The sequence below is a fragment of the Hemibagrus wyckioides genome, linkage group LG01, assembly GCF_019097595.1.
Source record: "Hemibagrus wyckioides isolate EC202008001 linkage group LG01, SWU_Hwy_1.0, whole genome shotgun sequence".
NCBI lineage: Eukaryota > Metazoa > Chordata > Actinopteri > Siluriformes > Bagridae > Hemibagrus > Hemibagrus wyckioides.
The window spans coordinates 15,537,247-15,557,164 of NC_080710.1; the positions used below are offsets into that span (position 1 = coordinate 15,537,247).

Sequence of the window (19,918 nt, forward strand, 5' to 3'; positions counted from 1 at the left end):
ATGGACCTTGCTTTGTGCACTGATGCACAGTCACGTTGGAACAGGAAGAGTTCAACCCCAAACTGTTCCCACAAAGTTGAGAGCATGAAAATTGTCCAAAATATCTTGGTATGCTGAAGCATTAAGAGTTCCTTTCAGTGGAACTAATGGCCAAGGCCAAACCCTGAAAAAACAACACCCGAATTCAATTATTTGGAGGGGTGTCCCAAAACCTTTGGCAACACTAAGTAGACGCTGGTCACTGAGCAGACTTGGGGATCAATAGAAAACTGAGACAAATTCAAAGCAAGGATTTAAATTGAATCTCTTTTTTATTACTTCCATCCTCCAACATGCTTTAGAAATCAAGCAGAATGTCAGTGTTTTTTTTGTTTTTTTTAATTTTATAATACAGTACAAATGAGAGCTTGATTGCAAAAAACATCATTAGACCGTAAACATACACACATTCACATATCACAAAGGAATTTAACTGCAAAATAAAGCACTTTTATATGTATGTGTGTGTGGTAAATGGGAAAAAAAAAATCAACAAAAATGGATGTCCATCACATACTGTAAACAGCAGGATCATGGTTATACTGACATGACAACTAAACATGATAAAGAAAATGTGACTACACAAAAATACTCATTGAATGCATAAGAAATCAAAAAGGGGAATCATTTAAATGCTTGTAAGGAGACCTGTGCAACACTGTGCAGAACATCTTTGTTCAATTCCAAGTGGGGATACATACAGAATTAAACATGTGAAGAAAATGTAAATTTAAGGAAATGTAGCCTTCTTCATGTTAAAGGATTTCAATTAAGAATTTTGGCTGAAATTTCCAGGTTAGCATTAGCATAACTGTCTCATGAAAAAGACCCATCAATTTGTTCTTTACAGTCTAAAACACTGAAACTAGTAAATCATATAAAGCGTTTGTGCAAAAGTGTCTAGCCAGTCCTTTGAGAGTCTATTTCAACCCGTAACTACGGCAGTGTCTGAATTTGTTCCTAACGACTGATAAAGTACACTGTTCGAGCTCGGATATTTTGTCCGAGTTCTTAGCGGACTGATGTATAGTGTATAGCTTGCTATATTAATACCTTTGAGAAATCCATAATACATAGCTGATAAGAGATATGAGAGCACTGAAAATACATATATAAATATCTATGACAAAAGGAACAAATAAAGCTAATATGTACTTGTAAGTGGTGTGTTTTATACAGATAAACTTTGCATAAATTGCACTTGGGGATTTACATACTTCTGTATTTTGTATGGGGTTTCAGTTCAGTTTCAATATTATTTTTTAATTTGTTTGTGTAATAGTCATGATGGTTTGTCACACCCAGAAATAACTCGTGTGAATCTAGTCAGGTCATTTCTTTTATATTGCTCCCTATATAGAGCTCTACATAGTAACCTGTAATTATGTGAGTGAGGAAGGGAGTGATAAGTCAGTCTTGCTCCCGTAGAAGTCTGACCAGCCAACCAACTAACCAAATTCTGGATATTTATTTCACGTTGTGTTTTTTATGTATATATATATTGATTCATGTTCGATTCTTTTTAATACATGATTATAGGGTTAGGGTTGGAAACCATCAGGTTGTCATTAAATTAATACTATGCAATATTTCCATCCATCAATCATTCTTGGTAATACATTTATAATCAGTGGTAGATTTTTGTGCTTTTTTTAAACAAACAAAGAAACCAAAAAAAAAGTTGTTGTTTTTTTAAATCATGCAGTCTTGTTGAATAAATGTTGCATGCAAGACAGACAAACAAAGCTTTGTTCATAACACACAATTCCCTACCAGCTTTCATATGCATCTATGGCAGCTGCTGATTTATTTTGGAAAGCAGATTTACTAAAGGCGTTGTCCTGCTTGGCTGCTCACTAATTCAAGAAGGATTTCATACATCATATTTATTTAATTCTAGTATTCATATGCAAACTAACTTTCCTTTAATCCTTAATGATTTTGATCAGGAGGCTAAGCTTGATGCGAGTCGTTTGTTCTGCCTGTGCGAAGCACGCTAGGAGTCAAAGAGTTGCACTGAACTAGAACTAGCCATATAGTTACACAATATTTTTTTTTTTAAATCATATCCTAAAATCCACAATCTCATTTGTTAAATTACACGACATGTCAGCACACTGTATTCAAGCAGCCACATGCTGAGATGGTACGCGTGTGATTTTGTAATGAACTTTAAAAGGTGTTTGAGAAAGCGTCGGGAGAAAGTTGAAGAGGGTCTTTCTAAAGGACATGTATTTAAAAAAAATGCAACAGAGCTGCTGTAGTTATTAAAGATTCTTGCTAAGTGTTCTTGCTGATAAAGCTGCAGAAAGGGGCAGACAAAAAAAAAACAACAAGGCTGTATGACAAACAAATGAGAAGGAGAATTACGAAACTCACAAAAACAATGCATCAAATGCCTGGAATCAAAGCAGAGTCATTCTTTGATTTTAGGTTTGGTTTAATACGAGTGACAGGAGTCTCCACCAATCACTTCATGGCCTGCTTGGCACGCTTTGTGTGGCACTTCATGCATAGAATCTTCCCATCCAATGGATAACAGCCATCAGCATCTGCCTCTATAGAGAGTGGGCGGGCACAGTCCTGGGAGCCAAAGGAGAAACATGAGTGTACATCACGCTCTGTAATTCTTTACATCTCTAGAAATCCTTGTTTAAGAGATTTGTACTAAAAAGTACAGTTTCATACAAGATAAAGATATCTCAGTTTCACATTTTATGTAAATGTATCAGACAAGACTGGCATTTTAAATAAATTACACTGAATATAATGTAATGTGAAACTTTTTTGCTACTAGCACTTTGGCTGGTACTTAGCATAGTATAAGCATCATTCATTTCCAGCATTGTATTTTACCACTGTATGTATTGTAATTTCCACACACTGAAAAAGGGGTGAGTGGATAAAAGTATCCAAAATTAAGAGTATGAAAGCTAAGAGTCTGTTAAAATGTGTGAGCTTTTAATTATATAGTGTGATGCATTTTTATATTTTATGTCTTCATACCTCACATCGGTAGCACTTAAGATGAAAGTTCTTCTCCAAGGCTACTACTCTGAGTGTTTCCTCACTGCCAGGGCCAGGAATAATTGGCTCATTGCAGCTCACGCACAGAGGAGAAAAACGTCTGCGATCCAGCAGCAGGGCAGGGGCCACAAAAAGATAGATACATCATTGTTTCTTTTTATTATATTTAATATTTTCTTGTATTACTGAAATACTCATTAAATGAACTGAGGATCTAAAGGTGTCTTGCTCTGTCAGGATGTGTGTAGAGGCTCACCGGTGGTAATCATTGACACAGTAGGGGTTGTTGTTGTCATCAGTGATGAATGGAGAGCCCTCCAGTGTGCAGCTACAGGCAGTGCAGCGGAAACACTGAGCATGGAAACACTGGCCCACTGCTTTCAGCACGCGATCTGTGATACGCTCCCCACAGCGAGAACAAATTGCCAGAGAGTTCTGAAGACATATACAGAAGACAGGAAGGCAAAAGATATTTCATGTCTCCACTGATTCGGCACAAAAGTAAAATACACGATTCCTAGCATGCTGTAGCTAAGAAAATAAATATAAAACATGTATATTCCCTCTTTGTTCAAGTAAGCTTGTGAGAGCTGTGGAAAATTTCACAATAAGGATCGGTTAACTACCACAAAAACAACATGCTAACTGTTTTAAAGTTGGATTATGCGTTTCACATTCAGTGTTGTGTGAACAAAGACAGAATTGGTACGCAAAAACCTTTATGTGTATAATGTGGTAACTAAAATAATACAGTTATGCCAAATTGACCACACACCAATCACATACTGTGTCAAAATCCAATACTTGAAATTTTTTTTGCTCGGTCACCCTCCCACCCATAACTGCAGCATGAATTAGTGTGAGTGGGAGAGTACTGACTCACCACATAGCACTCCTCGCACTCTGGCGATCCGTCACGGTCATAGAACTGCATTCCCTGCAGGGGGCGATGGCACGTCATGCAGCAGAAACAGTGTGAGTGGAAAAGTTTGTCCATCGCCCTGACTGCAGGCTGAGACCTGGACAGAGCCTCTCCACATTTTCCACACATCTCTGTACACAATAAGGAAAATATTAATGCACAAACGCTAGATATGCCAGATCAGGGGTTCCCAAAGTTTTTCACCCCAGAACCCACTTAGACGAGTACAATCAATCTTAAGATCCACCATTATATTTTTAAATGGAAATATGGGGGAAAATGCATCCTGATTTAGTAGAGAGCATTTTTTATTTTCCTAGCCATATGAATAAAAATATACAATTGACTGCAATACCAAAAGGCTTATAAGAAACACAGAAAGATATGATGGCCATTAAAATGTCAAAACAGCAGCCTGTTATGTTAAGATTATGAGAGGAATAACTGAGTACCGAGTTCTACTTATTTACAAAGACATGCAATACAAATTTCAAGAACTGAAAAATTATGTTTAAAAACTACTTCAAGCTTAAGAGTAAGCAAGGGAAATTTACTAGTGATTATTTGCAATTCGATATGCAGCTAGAAATGACGCTCGCAGTGCTTTTTCTGGGATGCTGGCTGTGCCTTTGATCAGTCCTTCTGAACGAAGATACTCTTCTTATTTTAGAAGAAAATCTGATCGATCTTTGTTGGCGTATGCAGAATGTTTTATTGAGAGGTGCTTTTTAAGTTTTGAGGGTTTAATGCTAGCACTTGCCAACTTTTCTAAGCATAAAAAACATTGAGGGACTTCCTCACCCTCTGGACCATCGCAGGCCAAACCAAGACCAATGTTGGTCATATTTTCTGTGTGGCTCCTTTTCTCTGCCCTTCTCACAGGTCCGTGATGCCTTTGGTTTTAAAAACTTTTCCATTTTAGCATATGCTGCAAGGTCATTGACTACTGAGGTAGTGTATTGTATGTTACTGACGCAGACAGTTCAACACAAGCAAAACAGACGATTTATTCAGAGAGTCATTCAATGAATGCTCTGCTTATTCAGACCTCTGATTCCTGTTTGTGTTTATGCGTTTTAATTTAAATGATTCCTTTGGAAAAAGAATCGTCTCTTAAGAGTCGTTTGCTCATTATTGGACTGGTTTTGTTTCATTCTCCGTAATGTAAATAGAGCTGCAGCCAAGTGATGTGCGCCCCACCTTTTTTCATTGTGCAACCCACAAGTGGATCACGACCCACAGTTTGAAAACCCCTGTGCTAGATGTACATGCACGTGTATGTGTGTGGACACTACTACTTCAGTTGACTTGTTTGTTTGTGCTTTGGTATGTGCAAAACTGCCCCTATATTTAATAATCATATTTGTGGATACATAGTATATTCTATTAATATTCTTTAACTATGTTCAATACAATATGTCAAAGAGGGGAGGTGATCTATTACAGGCCCCTGTGCTCTATATTAATAATTTAACGTAAAATGGAGATTTTTAAGAGAATGAGACTACCTGTAGGTGCAGAGGTGATAACTGGGGCACGATTGTCCATGTGTTTAATGAAATCTTTGGTCATCTTTTCCAGCTCTTCAACTTCTCGCATTGAGAGAGGAACACCAGCAGGGGGTGCACCTGCTCCAGGACCTTTCGGCTGTGTAGCCTGCATAGATAAGTTAAAGACCTTACATTTGTCATACTGTAAAACTGCTAATATGTTTGTTGATCATGCACACTTCAGAAATTTAGTTGCAAAATCTGTCAAAAAAAATCTAACATTAGCTGAGATCTAGCTTAGAATGAGGTCATGGAATGACATGGCTTTTTATACAAATGTAGTAACTTTTATGTAATTAAAAAAAACAATCTATGCAATTAAAATCAGCCCATCAAGAAAAAGGAAATAATTCAAAATATTTGAGTTTAAGTGCTCCCATACTTGGATTGTAACGTTAACAACCTTAATATCAGATCTGAGTGATTTAATCAATTTAATCTGATTAAGTTTTAAAAAGCCCCTCCTTAAAATGGCAGATCAAAAATCCATTGTTATTTACACTTCATACAATATAACAGACTCACCATGGGTGAGGTTGGACTGAGCATTAAGTTGCTGTTTGCTGATGCATTGGAAGTGGGAGATGGTGCTGGTTTAGGCTGTGGAGGAGCTGAAGGTGGAAATGTTTTCTCCTGATTGACTGGAAGAGAGACTTTGGTATTACTGACAGCTGGGGCAGGGGCAGGGGCATTTGCTGGAGCTGGAGGAGGACCTGGTGGTGCAACAGGTGGTGGAGGGAAAGAGATGTGAGAGGTGACTTTGGGGGTATGGTTAACTCCTCGTGGAGCTGCAGGGCTCACGCTGTTTGCAGGTTTGGGGCTAAAATTAGAAGCAGGCTGGCTGGGAGTGAATGTGGTCTTTGGAGCGGCTGCAGGTCCTTTACCCAGTGGTGCTCCAGATGCTGGAGCAGAGGGTGCGCTCGAGCCACCGTGTCTCAGTGTGGTACGAGCACGTAGCTCTTCTGCCCAGGGGGCAGGTGGAGGGCGATCCTGCAGCTCTGGAGGGGGCAGGAAAGACAGGGAGGGTTTGGGGGCTGTGGGAGGAGGAGCAGGTGACTTTGTTGTAGGCCCTGATGTCAGCTGACTGGACACCTGAACCGCAGACATTTAAATACAAAAATAAGACATCAATTAGAACAATTATCTGATTATGACATGTTTTAATATGCTGTATTTTTTTTCAAATTGTAAGAAATTGTAATACTGCAGATTATCAAAATTAACAGGTTAAGCTACACCTGAATGGCAAGGTTAAAAATTTCAAATATCTTTTTACCTTTGGGTTGAAAGGTCTTCTTGTTTCCATTTCTGACAACATATCAGTTAGAGAGTCCAGCTGTCGGTCAAAACTAGTCTGCTTCTCCAATGGTTTCTTTTCAAAGGAGGGTGAATTAAATTAATAAATGTGTGAAAAAGAGCACTTGATAACAGCAGAAGAAGCTGCATAGGAAAGATTGTGAGAATAAAATACCAGAGGGAGGACAAGAGATAACAGTCTCAAACTAAGAGTGAAGAAAATAGGCCCGTTGTGAAACATCCCTCTAATTAACGGCCAATTAAACACATCTAATCAAAGTACTAAAGAAAAGAAGAATAAAATGAAAAGAAACTGGTAATGACAAAATCAAAATTAGATCCTAATGCTGACAAAACATGCTGCCATGCAGAAGTATTTGAACTACTGCAATTTGGGACTAATTTACTCAGTTAGTTAGGCCGGTCTGAATTGAATGCTGAAATACAAGATTACATACAAGTAAGCTAATTTTCTGGCTCCTCTAATGAATTTATATTCTTTTTGCATTTTTCAGTGTCAATGTCAAACTATTAGTAACTCAAAATAGTTCAGACTCTTGTTTTAGGTTGGCAGAAATGAACCCTTTAGCTGTTGTAGTACATCCACCTCAAGGTTTGGAGTGTTGTGCATGCTGAGATGCATTTCTGCTGATGTGAACAATAACTGAAACTCTTGACCTGTATCTGCATATTTGCATTGCGTTGTGCTGCTGCCACATGATTTGCTAATTAGATAACTGTGTAAATAAGCAGGTGTACAGGTCTTCCTAATAAATTGTATAACATGGAGATATAAAAAAAAAATAAATAAATAAATAAATCACCCCCCCAGTTCATTGTCTCTCCAAATAAAGAAAGAGCGAGACAGAGCAACAAGAATGTGACTTATTTATCTAAATGACTGTCTGCATTTCTGGCATACTTTCATAGACTGAAGATGCAAATGTCATCTATAATTAAGACAGGTTTAACGCAAGCAGGAACATATGATGCAGCAATAACAATTATGCAAATGTCAAAATTTTGTTCAACTCAAGTTGCAGTGTTAAATCGGTATTATAATGTAGTAAAGCCTCTGGCAACCTATTTTCATAAATAGTTTTTACTACTTATCTTTGGAAGAACTGTTCATCTATTGCTTTCCAGTATGAGCGACTAATTTAAGTGGAATGGGACTATGGTTCAGGTCTACCAAAAGATCAACCAGATTTAGCCATTTCAACAGCTGTTCTTTTACCCCAACTACTGAAACCTAAAGAAAATTCAGTTCTGCTCACATTTTTTGTGGGTGACAAACTTCCCAACTGACAGTTCACAAAACTGCACCTAGCAGCATTTCAAATATACACTGCTGTAGAGATACAAAAGATTTGAGACACCCCTCTAAATTACTGAATTCAGATGTTGTTTTTCAGGGGTTGGGCTCGACCCCATAGTTCCAGTTAAAGGAACTCTTAATGCTTCAGCATACCAAGACACATTGCACAATTTCATTGGTCAGACATTAGTCAATTTGGGGGTGGCTCCTTCCTGTTCCAACATGACTGCGCACCAGTGCACAAAGCAAGATCCATAAAGACATGGATGAGCAGTTTGGTGTGGAGGAACTTGACTGGCCTGCATAGAGTCCTGACCTCAACCCCATAGAACACCTCTGGGATGAATTAGAGCGGAGCCAGGCCAAAACTGGGATGTCTGCCTTTACACATGAATTTAATATGGAGTTGGCCCTCCCTTTGCAGCAATAACAACTTCACATTATCTGGGAAGGCTTTCCACAACATTTAGGAGTTTATGGCCATTCTTCTAGAAGCGCATTTGTGAGGTCAGGCACTGATGTTGGACGAGAAGGCCAGGCTCACAGTCTCCGCTCTAATTCATCCCAAAGGTGTTCTATCAGGTTGAGGTCAGGACTCTGTGCAGTTCCTCCACACCAAACTCGCTCATCCATGTCTATATGGACCTTGATTTGTGCACTGGTGCACAGTCATGTTGGTCATCCTCAAACTGTTCCCACAAAGTTGGGAGCATGAAATTGTCCAAAAATGTCTTGGTATGCTGAAGCATTAAGAGTTCCTTTCATTGGAACTAAGGGAGCAAACCCAATACCTGAATTCAATGATTTGGAGGGTTGTCCCAAAACCTTAAATAAAATGTAATATTTTAATTTAGTGTATATACTGATAAATCCACCAACACATCATGCAATGAAGGATGAAAACAAAAGTACTGTGGAAGCTCTACTGCATAATTTCTACCAGCATTTCTAGCACCAGCACTTTTCGTGATTAGTAACAGTTCTGTGCAAATCTACCGAGTATTATGAGGTGGATGAACTGTCAAGAGCCAGAGTTCACAGACCATTCTGACAATGCTTGAATTGTAGGGGAAGGGATCATTTGATTTAAAAAAACATGTCTTGTTTAGATGGTATACAGATAAACACATATAGCTACTGACTAAACAAACAAAGATACAGATTGTGGCATTGGGTTACACTGCTACAATCAGTCTGTGATCTGATACCCTCATACAATTTTGATCAAGCAGACATGAGAATTTTGGTGCTTTTAACTTTTATTAAATTGTAGTTAGTGATATATATTATTCCAATCTATGATCGGTAATGCTTATTAAATGGTCGATATCAAGTATCACTAGTAATTTGTAACTTTTGAAGACATGTGGCTTTAAGTCTGAAGTCACATCATGTCTGTGTCTTAGTTCTTACCTGAAGACCGACACCGGTGCCAGGCTCAGGAAGTGGAGGTGCAGGAGGGGGAGGGGGAGGAGGTGGAGGAGGAGCAGGAGAAGAATCTGAGTGCACGAAGCTCACATCTTCAGGAGGTGCTGGGAGAGGCAAGTCTTCTGCAACAGGGGGAGGGGGAGGGAATGCAGGGGGAGGGGCCTCAGATGCAGGGGGTGTGAGCTGACATTCTGGGGGAGGGGCTGGCAGATCTGCGTCCAGTGGAGGAGGAGGGGGCGGAAAATCTGGCCAGGAGAGGCAGTGGAATGGTTTAGAAAGATGCCATTCATAACAAATAAATCAACAAATAAAATCGCTAAATAAATAAATAAATAAAATGTCCCTGTCATTTTCGTAATGCAAGAGCCTAAACCCTGGGGTGGGGTTTTAACTGTGATAGCCAAGAGTGTAATGCTAAAAAAGATTTCATAGCAATGATTAAATAATTATTCATGGTGGATGCAGTATATGCGTTAGGTCATGTGGATCAAATAATCACTGGTTGCAGTTTATAAGTGGGAGAAATGATCCTCTGTTATATATGATGGCTGCGTGATCACAATCAACAGTGTTCTTGAACTGAATTGAGAAATGAACCTGTGTTTTTATATATTATCTATGGTGCAGTGCTGGCTGAATTTGGGCATTCCAACGTTGTGAAAATGTGTGTGATGAATATAGTGATCACTAATGTACTTGGTAAATTTTGTTGAAATTTGCAACTAAAACACTTGTTCAATTAAGAAAAAAACAAAAGGTTTTTCTGAAAAGACTGTTCTGATAAACAATGATGAAAGCAAAGTGCTGCTTATTGCAACAGGTTAAGCATGTGTAGACAAGTCTGCTCTCAGAAAACAGTATCCTTTTTTTTAAGCTTACTAACAAAAGCCTGTCTACCCATTTACCTGAGACATCTGACAGTACTTCCTGGGTCAGCACTTGAAAGAATGATCATCTCTCACACATGTGCCTTATAAACACAAGCCCTATCCACACAGCTACGAATTTCTATTCATCTTGGATACAAATTAAGTTTGAGATTTGAATGTGAAATTTACTGTTAATTCTGAACAATCTTGTCATATGCTATTTTTTTACCCCAAATAGAGTATATGAAAAGGCTGTCTTACCATCACTAATGGATGAAGGAGGTGGTGGAATCTCTCCAACTCGGCCGACTGTAGCTGTGCTTGCAATCGGCGAGGAGAAGGTTGGGTTAGACGGTCCTTTGGGTCGAGGAGGGGCCACAGAGGCAAACTTCTTCGGCTGGTTGTAAAAAGAAGGTGTGGTGACTTGGAAAGACAGGGAAGATGTTACAATAAGGGGCTTACTGCCATTAGAGTCCTCCATCTTGTTCTATAAAAAAAGACAAAAACCAGTGGTAATGAAAAGCAATTCTAGCCATTTACCCATAGGTTCATTGCATTAGCACATGTGTGTGGCAGACTGTAATAATGGAATAACACCACCACCAACAAAAATAACATTTGCAAGCCAGTTACTCAAAGTTGTGTTATGACTTTAGTCATTAACTGGGTTCATTAACTTTCACTGAACTTATGGGAAATGAAGGTGCCGAGTCATCCATGTTTTTATGTCAGTGTTGCTATGCACTTTTCATGTATAAAAGTATAGCAATCAGTGCTACAATATTTAAAAACGTAAAGCTGTCAGAGAGGTCAAAGCTCCTTCAGACAGCATTTCTACCGTTTATCCAGTGAACAGACTGAACTCATATTGACCTTGAGTCTGTTAGTAATTGTATAGTGGATAACTAATCTGAATATAGCGTGACTGCTGCGTTTCATTTATTCTTGGCTTTTTCGTTGTTTATCTTTAGATGTCGAGATGGTTTCTTGTTTGGTTGAGTTTTTCATGTTTGCGGTTTTATTTCCAGCTTGTTTTGGAAATGTAACTCATCCATGAAGTCATTTCTCATCTGCTTTATTACAAATTTTTAAAACAATAGGGAAGAGTAGATAGGACACTTTGATAAACTGAAGCAGACAAACAATACTTCCTAACAAAATTATACTGAACTGTTAAAACAGGCAGTTTGGGTTCATGGAGTCATGCTGCTGATGCCAAATTCTGACCCATCTGCATGTCAGAGAGCAGAAATTGTGATTCATCAGACCAGGAAATGTGTTTTCAATAAGGACTGGAATACCCGGCCAAGCTTTGGTGTGTTTTGGTGTGCATAAACCAAGCTGTATCACGCTATGAAGTCAAAGAGTCCTATAAATCTCTACAATGCTGTAACCATAAGCTAGTGATCGTTTATGTAGTACGAAAATATTTCCCTTACATCATCTCTCTTCCTGGAGATCTACCATCCTACTCAGATTAGATCTAACATATGTGGCTGTTAATATTCAAATGCTGCTGTGAAAAACTTTTGACAAACAAGATAACTTCTGTGGGAAGCCACAAGATTTATAAATACTTCCATTGTCCTCACGCCACAAGAGCATACTTACAAACTTATAAAAACACCATATTTTTGTACACAGAGGAAAAAAAAATGCACAAAATGATCCTCTAACCAAGGTTACACAAATAAAATCCTCTTAATTTTTTGTTTTTGTTACACCATCTTGATTGTTCTCAACCTTTTACGGCTCATTAGATCAGGTGGCAACTAAGATAAAGATCCAAATTTAAGCAAATAGAAGACATACTGCTGCACTGGTTTTTGATTCCCAGCATCAGCATGGCTCCGTGTCAAGCACTTCATGTTCTGGCATGAGAAAAACTGCAACATTTTCCAAAGGCATTTCTGAAATGCTGAGATCATGAAAACAAGGTGCAGAAATCTGCTCTGTCAGAGCTTAATATAGCAAACTCTGATATACAAAAAAAGACATTTAAGGACCGAGATTAGTATAGCCTTTCAAAATGCATTGTGCAATAAAAGTGTGTGTGTGTGTGTAGGGGGACTTATTGCTGAAATGTTCTCAGTCCCTGAAAAAGCTCTTTGGAATTTTCTTTGATAACATTTATTTTATGAACAGGCATTCACCAACTAATCATAATGTTTAACACAATTTTTTCTTTTCGTTCAGAAAAAGTCATATTTTCTAAGTTTTTATAAGTTGCATTACTGTACTGTATATATTACATCAATTTTTGCAAGGACCTTCATCAGCATGCTGATACAACCTGGTAGTAACCACCCCCCCCCCCCCCCCCCCCCCCCCACACACACACACACACACACACACACGTAGAGCTCAGGCGAGGTATATAAAAACTACAACCACTAACCCAATCACCCTAGAAAAGCAAATTTCATTTTCATTAGCTATTCACTTGTAGTTGCCTGGAGGACAAAGTAGGTTTTTGAAGCCTACTTCCTGCTGACTCCTGCAAAATAAAAGCTTTCATTTGATATGCATGCTTAAATGTAATGCACTTCATACCAAGACCTGCCTCAATGCTGTAATTATAGTGTGTGCTTCCAAACGCCACAACCTACTGCACTACACATTTCAGCCAATGTGCAAGGCAGCTGACATGTGAAGTGGTTTTTCCTCATCACCTCTAAAGTTGTATCTGGGCTAGGTTGCTAAACTGAAACGCGGACCAACCTCGGCTTTCACGCTCGCATGCCTCTCCCTTGGCTTTAACACTGTTGAGGTTCAAACAAAAGGCATCTTCATCTATAATTTGTTTTTAATACAGAAAACTACCAGACAATCATACTGCTCTCCTGATAGCCAGACTGAAAATGGTATGCAAACTTTAAACATTACTTGAATCAGACATGAACATCTAAAAAGGAATTAAAGCGAATGTGTCTGAAACTGGTGGTGTTTTTTTTTTTTTAATTCAAATTACGTAAGCACCCGTTGCTGTTTACATGGTCCGAAAGACTGCCTGCTGGTTTGAACCACAGAGGGTTATTATGGAAGCTCTGTGATTGGACTCACGATGACCCTCTCCCCTTTAATCCATCTATTGCTTTGATGTTTAGAACAATCACCATGTCTACACTTCTCTGTACTGCCTTCCAAAAAGCCTCTGAAGCAAGCCATGTTGACATGAAGAATTATAGTGTAGGTCAGAGATAAAGATTCCTTCTTTTTTTTCCCCATAACAGTTTTTGAATCATCACTGCAACACACAGTCTCATGCACAGAACAACTTCAGTATTTTCTTCTTCACTTTAAAAGAAAACCTACATAATTCAAAGATGAAGGTTTTGAGGACTATTCACATTGTTTAGCTAATATGAAGTGTGAGCCAGTTCTTGACCACTAGAGAAGCAACACTGATGATCTAGCCATCATAAGCAAAGGCTAAATCAAGCCCATGTCACTAATGAGAAATCTGCAGACTACTCTATGGCTCCTCAGGGCACAGATTTCTTGTTTGCCTAATCTAAACTTCAAACTTTATGGAAAGCAAGGCCTTAACTATAAAAGATGTAACTAAAGCATGCTTCTCTTTTTCCATTACCCTGTCTGAAACTGAATTATTCTGTTTGGCTGAAAATTGCATTAAAAACAGGCTAGTGATTGTAAATGTGAAACCTGCATGCAATACAAGAAGCTAAACTAGGCTATACCAGCTGCATTTTTTATTGTAACACTATTTCCACACATTTCTTCAATTATGCTGCATTGTGCCAAATACTTGCTGATTCCTTGTGCATAAAATTTGAAAATTATATTTAATAAACCCTACTAAATTTTGCACCTCAAGGATGCTATGCAATGTGTCATGCAATTAGTCTTTCATTAAAAAATCCAAAGGTTTATTTTGAATGAGCAAAAAGCATTGCCGCTATTTTGAGAACAATTGATGTTGAACAGAAAAGTGCTCTCTGTCCCATTAAACAACTTCAGCATGATCCACAAGCACATAAAAAAGCACTCTTTTGTATGCATAATGTAGCCAGGCCAAACTAGTTTCAGAGAAATACGGACTTCTGTAATACTGACTAATCTTGTTCGTTAAATTGGAAGTGCAAAGTTCCCCTTAACTAACCACAATGCACGGAGACCCTGTTGCACCGTTAGTGATTGTGTTACACTTCTCCATATGTTGCGTCTGATCAGCTCTCTGCACTTTGATAAATCACTTCACCCAGGAGGACTCGAGCCTGCTAATCTAACATGCTATAATAATTTGATTATATGACATAGGCATATCAACATAATGGTCTGGTCAGTGCCAATACACTGGATGAATGTGTAAATAGAAGTTGGCAGAAAATCATACACACTTCAATACAAGCACATTCATATAATTGAATGTTACAAATATGGAAAAACTGTCTCACTGACCTAATGGAATGTTAGATTTTGTGCGCGTGCATGCACGTGTGTGTGTGTGTGTGCGAGTGTGGATGAAAGATTAGGGTGTGGAAGCAGAAACAGCTGTAATGTAAAGGTTCCAAAAGCCTTACGCTCTCTGGCATGAGCCTTTCCTTTCTTTAATGAATACGCCATACTTGTGGCTAATCAAGTCAGTTAGCCTGAAAATATTCCACTAATCTTTATTTCAGTCTTGGATTTGTGTGGTTAATGATCTACAACAGTTCTCCGTTACTAAAGATTACTAATATCCGGTACAAACTTTGAAACAGTAGATATTGTGACAATTACATAACTTCCATGTTCGTTACGCCTGAACATGTTGAGATTTTGTTAAGCAATACGGCATTTCTCTACATTTTATCGAAATCAAGTCAATGTCGTCAAATATATCTGCTCACTTATATTGGTATGCCACAAGACAACATGCCATCTGTGCATTCTCATCGCACTTTGTTTGACAGGTGAGGATCCACACCAGCACAGTGTTGCTGCTACTGCTGATGCGCCCAGTCGCAGATGTAAACTTCATCGAGTTGACTTGTCCGTCTTTGGGAATGTGTGGCATCACAGCTGCTCAATTTATGGGATTTTTGATGGCATCATTCCAGACCTCTCCGATAGAAGTCTTGGAGACTCGCAAGTCCGATCTTGTTGTCGTGCAACAGTGTTACATATTGAAAAGGGGAACTCCCTACATCAAAAAAAAAAAAAATCTATATATAACGACTAACATGGGAAAACGTAGATTAGTTCTAGGCGAATATTTACGTCTTCCCCGCCTTCATAAGACACAATGTCAACACGAATCTCTCGCTTTCTTCACCATGACGTCACTGTGAGCAAGCAGAAGACAACCTGGCAGCCTGCTGTTAATCACATCACCGGTTTTAAATGACTAATCAGTGTGCCAGACAGTTTCCTACTCCAGGGTTTAAAAAGAAAAGAAAAACCCCTACATGCTAGATATTCGTAAACAGACCTATACAACAGGTCCTGGAGTCAGTGAGATATTATCAGCAGACTTTTCAGTCAGTACATGCAGGAAAGTCCTCTGTGTGGAATGTGAGTGAAATGAACCATTATAGCTGACATGTAACAAAATGCTGTACAGATAACATTAGCTACACACACTCTCTCTCTCTCTCTCCTCGTCTATTGTTTGTTCACTTAATAAATAGGTCGGATCGGAGGAGATTGCCTGCACTCACTATGCCACATAGCATACAATGTGTTCAGACTTTGGGAAAGAGTCAAAATTCTGAGCTGAATAAACACTAAAAGCAAAGAGGTCAAGTGTTCTCATTCAAAAGCTATTCCCACATTTATTACATTTTTTTTATTGGATCTCTGACACCATTCTTTTTCCACAGATAAGACACTAGCTGAACTGTCTACTGAAGCCGAGGCAGAAGTTCAGGAGAGCAGAAACTGGCCTTATATGGATATCTCACTACTACACAGCTAAAAGCTAAGTTCCCTGCCAACACAACAGCAGGGCAGAAGAGAAACAGTACTAGCCAGATGTTATTGCTAAACGCACAAACAAACAAACAAACAAACCTTGCGCTTTACACTTGCGCTTCGTACTTGCTTTCTATTTTAATTAATTTATTTATTTTTATTGTACCTGTGAACTCTTGAGATCAAATCTCAAGACAGCCGTCCCTGCCCCACCCATCCTTTACCTTTCCTCCATTGTACACGGCATGACTGCTAAAAACAGCAAAAAACATATATCGCTTGACATTTAAGCTGACTTTGTCTTTCTGACAGAACAAATAGCCCAGAGAAATTCGTACTACTGGCGTTTCATTACAGGCACAGAGATAGCAGACGATGCTACAAACAGCTTCATACATTTTCATATCCAGATTGCTAAAACATGACAACGCGGACACCAGTAGCAGATAAAACGCTATGAACGTGACTGAATGCATGACGGCTTTTGAAATAACACAAGACACTTACTTCACTGTTGTTGTCTGGAGCAATGCAGTTTAGCTTAAGCAACGGGATCACCCTGTAATGCACTGCAAACTACACAAATGCCGAAATTCACCTCCCTTGATTCCCTTAATCAAGCCGTTCCCCGAAGCTAACTCCACCCTTTGGGTCACTGTGTGGTTAAGTCAAGCGATCAGCTAGCATCACACAAGCATGCCATTGCGTTGCCTTGGCCGCTTTTTCTAAAGGCTCCTCCACCTGGTTATGTCTCTGTAAGAACTTTTCCCAGCAATGTACACTCACTTCCGGTTTAGCTTCCGCATTTTCCACAAATCCACAGTGCTCGGTCGGGTGCACACTGATAACAGTGAAAGACTGATAGTAATACTGGGGCTAGATCTATGCTTCATATTGTTTGAGGGGAAATTCTAAGGCAGTCTTGTCAAAAATGATCTCAACTACATCATTGCACGGAAAGCCATGAAGCACAATACTACCAGATGGGTTCAAGGTTCCAGTAATAAAATAATGGGAGGAAGGCAGAGATTCCTGACATGGTTCCCAAATAAAGTTCTAAGCTTACCTCTTTGTCAGAGCAGCAGGCTGTTTGAATCTCTCCTGGCTCAGAGATAAAAAGTTTTCCTTTTTAATGGTCGGTCTCTCTCTCTCTCTCTCTCTCTCACACACACACACACACAGTTCCTGTATTACTCCTGTACCCTCCCCCTATTTGTGCAAAGGAATGACACCATCCCTCCAAACAAGTTCTTTCTCGTTCCCCTTCACCCCGGCCAGGTTTATTACACACCAGGCATTCTCTCTCTCTCTCTCTCTGTCTCTCTCTCTCTCTGTCTCTCTCTCTCTGTCTCTCTTGGCCTCTCTTTTTCTCCCTCTCTTTTTTCTCGCAGGATTCTTTAAACATTCTTCATTCGATGACATCAGCCCTGCCTGCCTTTCCTTGTAAGGACAGAGTGAGTGAGAGAGCCAGAGAGAGTGAAAGATAAAGAAGGCTGGGGGTTGATTAGACACAGACAGAGCGAGGTTTGGCAGAAGAGAAGTTAGGAAGAATGCTGAACTTAAATCATCTCCAAAACAAAGATTATTTCTTTGAAAAAAAAAAATTCACACTCAATCACGCTGCAACAATAGGGAACTTTTGTACAGGTCTTGCCAAGTCTATTCCTCTGCTCATATTGCAAGATCCAGCTCTAATGAGAAACACATGAGGTCATCTAAAACATAATATTTTTCTTATTAACCAAACATGGGCATCAAGTTAAAGTAAGCTGGAACACCGTGTTGCATTTGATTTGATCCGTATTTTGAAGTTAATCATATTTCCCCTCCTTTTGGTATATTATCATGGAACCAGTCCAATTAAAACAGTGATAAGGATGTGACATTACAATTGCCACAATTGTCAAGCCCAATTCCACCCATCCTGCAAATCTGTTAACTGTGCCTCACACTTCCTCAGGAGACCTGATTAAGTTTTCAGGTCCATTTTTGCATTTTTCGCCTGGAAAATATCTAATACTTAATCATGAACAAATTCGGGCCACAGACAAGCAGATTTGATGGAGCAGTTTGCTACTTTTCAAAATCAAAAAAATCACCTTACTAGAACTAAAGTTTGACTTGTTTTATATGCGTGAAAACGTAACAGGAGGGATTAGCCACTGGTGAACTCTTTAGATAAGATAGTTTCATATCTTCCAGTGTCACTACATTCTTCTTTTTTAACAAAAGAACATCTTTTCAGCAAAAAAGTTTTTGGGAAACAAGGTCAGTGGTCAGGTTCCCCTGAGATGGAGAGGTGTTTGCAGCCAAGCTGAAGATGACGCTCGCCAACAGGAGGCCTTCTGGAGTGTTGCCAAAACCCAGTTCTGGAAAACCAGCCACCCCCTCTCCAACTATGACTCATTGTGTGTGCTCATACTGTATCTCTCAGCTTGATTCCTATTTCCTCATTCAGTTCATTCTAACTCAGAGGGAGGGGAATGTGTCGCAGTGGTTCTTTTTCAGTTTTCATCTGTCTCTGTCTTTCCCTGCTGGGAGCATTCACAATGCTCACAAACTGCCTTGTGTATGTACTGCTCTCCTATAGAGACAGTCATGCCCAGACTCAGGCTCACTTTCAGTAAGTTTCATTTTGCCAGCACATAGCTACATATATGAACACCCATAGCCAAATCACACGTAGAAAGACATTATGTTGTCTGTCTCATGCCAACCTAGCTGTTCTCTGACATTCCTGTATGTAGCTATGATTTATTGGAGGGCATTATATCATTGCAATTCCAGGCTTGTCCACCAGATGTCAGCCCAGAGTTCTGCTTTTGTCCTAAACAGATTTAATTAAAACCAGTCTTAGAGGTCAACAGCACCATATGGGTTAGTGCTTCCCCTCCTCTGGTGCAACTGACACGTTCCAGGACATGACTTCAGGATTAAGAATGGAAAGAGGCCCCTGCAATGGGCCCGCCAACCCATCCAGACTGTATTTCAGCTTCCCGCCCAGTGACTGCAGATTCAATCCAACCCTGACCAGGACAAAGCAGTTAATGCAGATGAATGAAAGCATTAATGAATGAATGGAAAATTGTGCATCTGAGTTTATATATGTAGAAACCGTGCAGGACTGTTCTACTGTCTTACAATCTACTGATGTTCAAAGAAGTTTAAGGAAGTAGTGGACAGATGGCACGGCTCGATACTGGGATGCAGTCTGGTATGACTAACATGTGGAATCCTTGATGAGCTGACAGCCAATGAAGGGAAACAGGGAGAAAGAGAGAGTATATGAATTATGAAGGAAAGTTGGGATCCCCACTGCATACTAGTCTCTCTCTCTCTCTCTCTCTCTCTCTCTCTCTCTCTCTCTCTCTCTCTCTCTCTCTCTCTCTCTCTCTCCCCCCCACACACACAGACAGATTTAGAATTGGAAGAGGATGGAGTAGAGGGCTCATGGTCTTCATTAAATAATTAATCCATTCATTCATTCATTCATTGCTCAACCCTTTTTAAATTATTTCTATTATTTGTAGAATTTTGCTGATGTATACAGAGC

General features: G+C 39.3%; 1 protein-coding gene across 2 annotated transcripts; it reads right to left on the reverse strand.

The window, feature by feature from the left end:
- Positions 1 to 292: 292 nt before the first annotated feature.
- Positions 293 to 17,593, reverse strand: zyx (zyxin). Of its 2 annotated transcripts, none has more exons than XM_058397671.1 (10): positions 17,432 to 17,593; positions 10,711 to 10,936; positions 9,566 to 9,825; positions 6,815 to 6,910; positions 6,064 to 6,630; positions 5,497 to 5,644; positions 3,950 to 4,119; positions 3,323 to 3,501; positions 3,046 to 3,166; positions 293 to 2,622 (listed from the first exon to the last, which is right to left on the reverse strand). In XM_058397671.1, the coding sequence occupies exons 2-10, from the start codon at positions 10,928 to 10,930 to the stop codon at positions 2,509 to 2,511; spliced, it is 1,875 nt and encodes a 624-aa protein (XP_058253654.1). In that variant the 5' UTR covers positions 10,931 to 10,936; positions 17,432 to 17,593; the 3' UTR covers positions 293 to 2,508. The 2 variants fall into 2 exon arrangements, with proteins under 2 accessions (XP_058253654.1, XP_058253646.1); XM_058397663.1 differs by lacking the exon at positions 17,432 to 17,593 and adding an exon at positions 16,873 to 17,268.
- Positions 17,594 to 19,918: the final 2,325 nt, after the last annotated feature.

What these genes read in the sequence shown, in the direction of transcription:
- zyx (XM_058397671.1), bottom strand. Translation starts at nt 10,930, where the DNA reads ATGGAGGACTCTAATGGCAGTAAGCCCCTTATTGTAACATCTTCCCTG. An exon ending in TCAGTCCAACCTCACCCATG is followed by an intron (nt 5,645 to 6,063) that starts GTGAGTCTGTTA and finishes TTATCTATGCAG; the next exon opens with GCTACACAGCCGAAAGGTCC. An exon ending in TGTGTCAATGATTACCACCG is followed by an intron (nt 3,167 to 3,322) that starts GTGAGCCTCTAC and finishes GCTGGATCGCAG; the next exon opens with ACGTTTTTCTCCTCTGTGCG.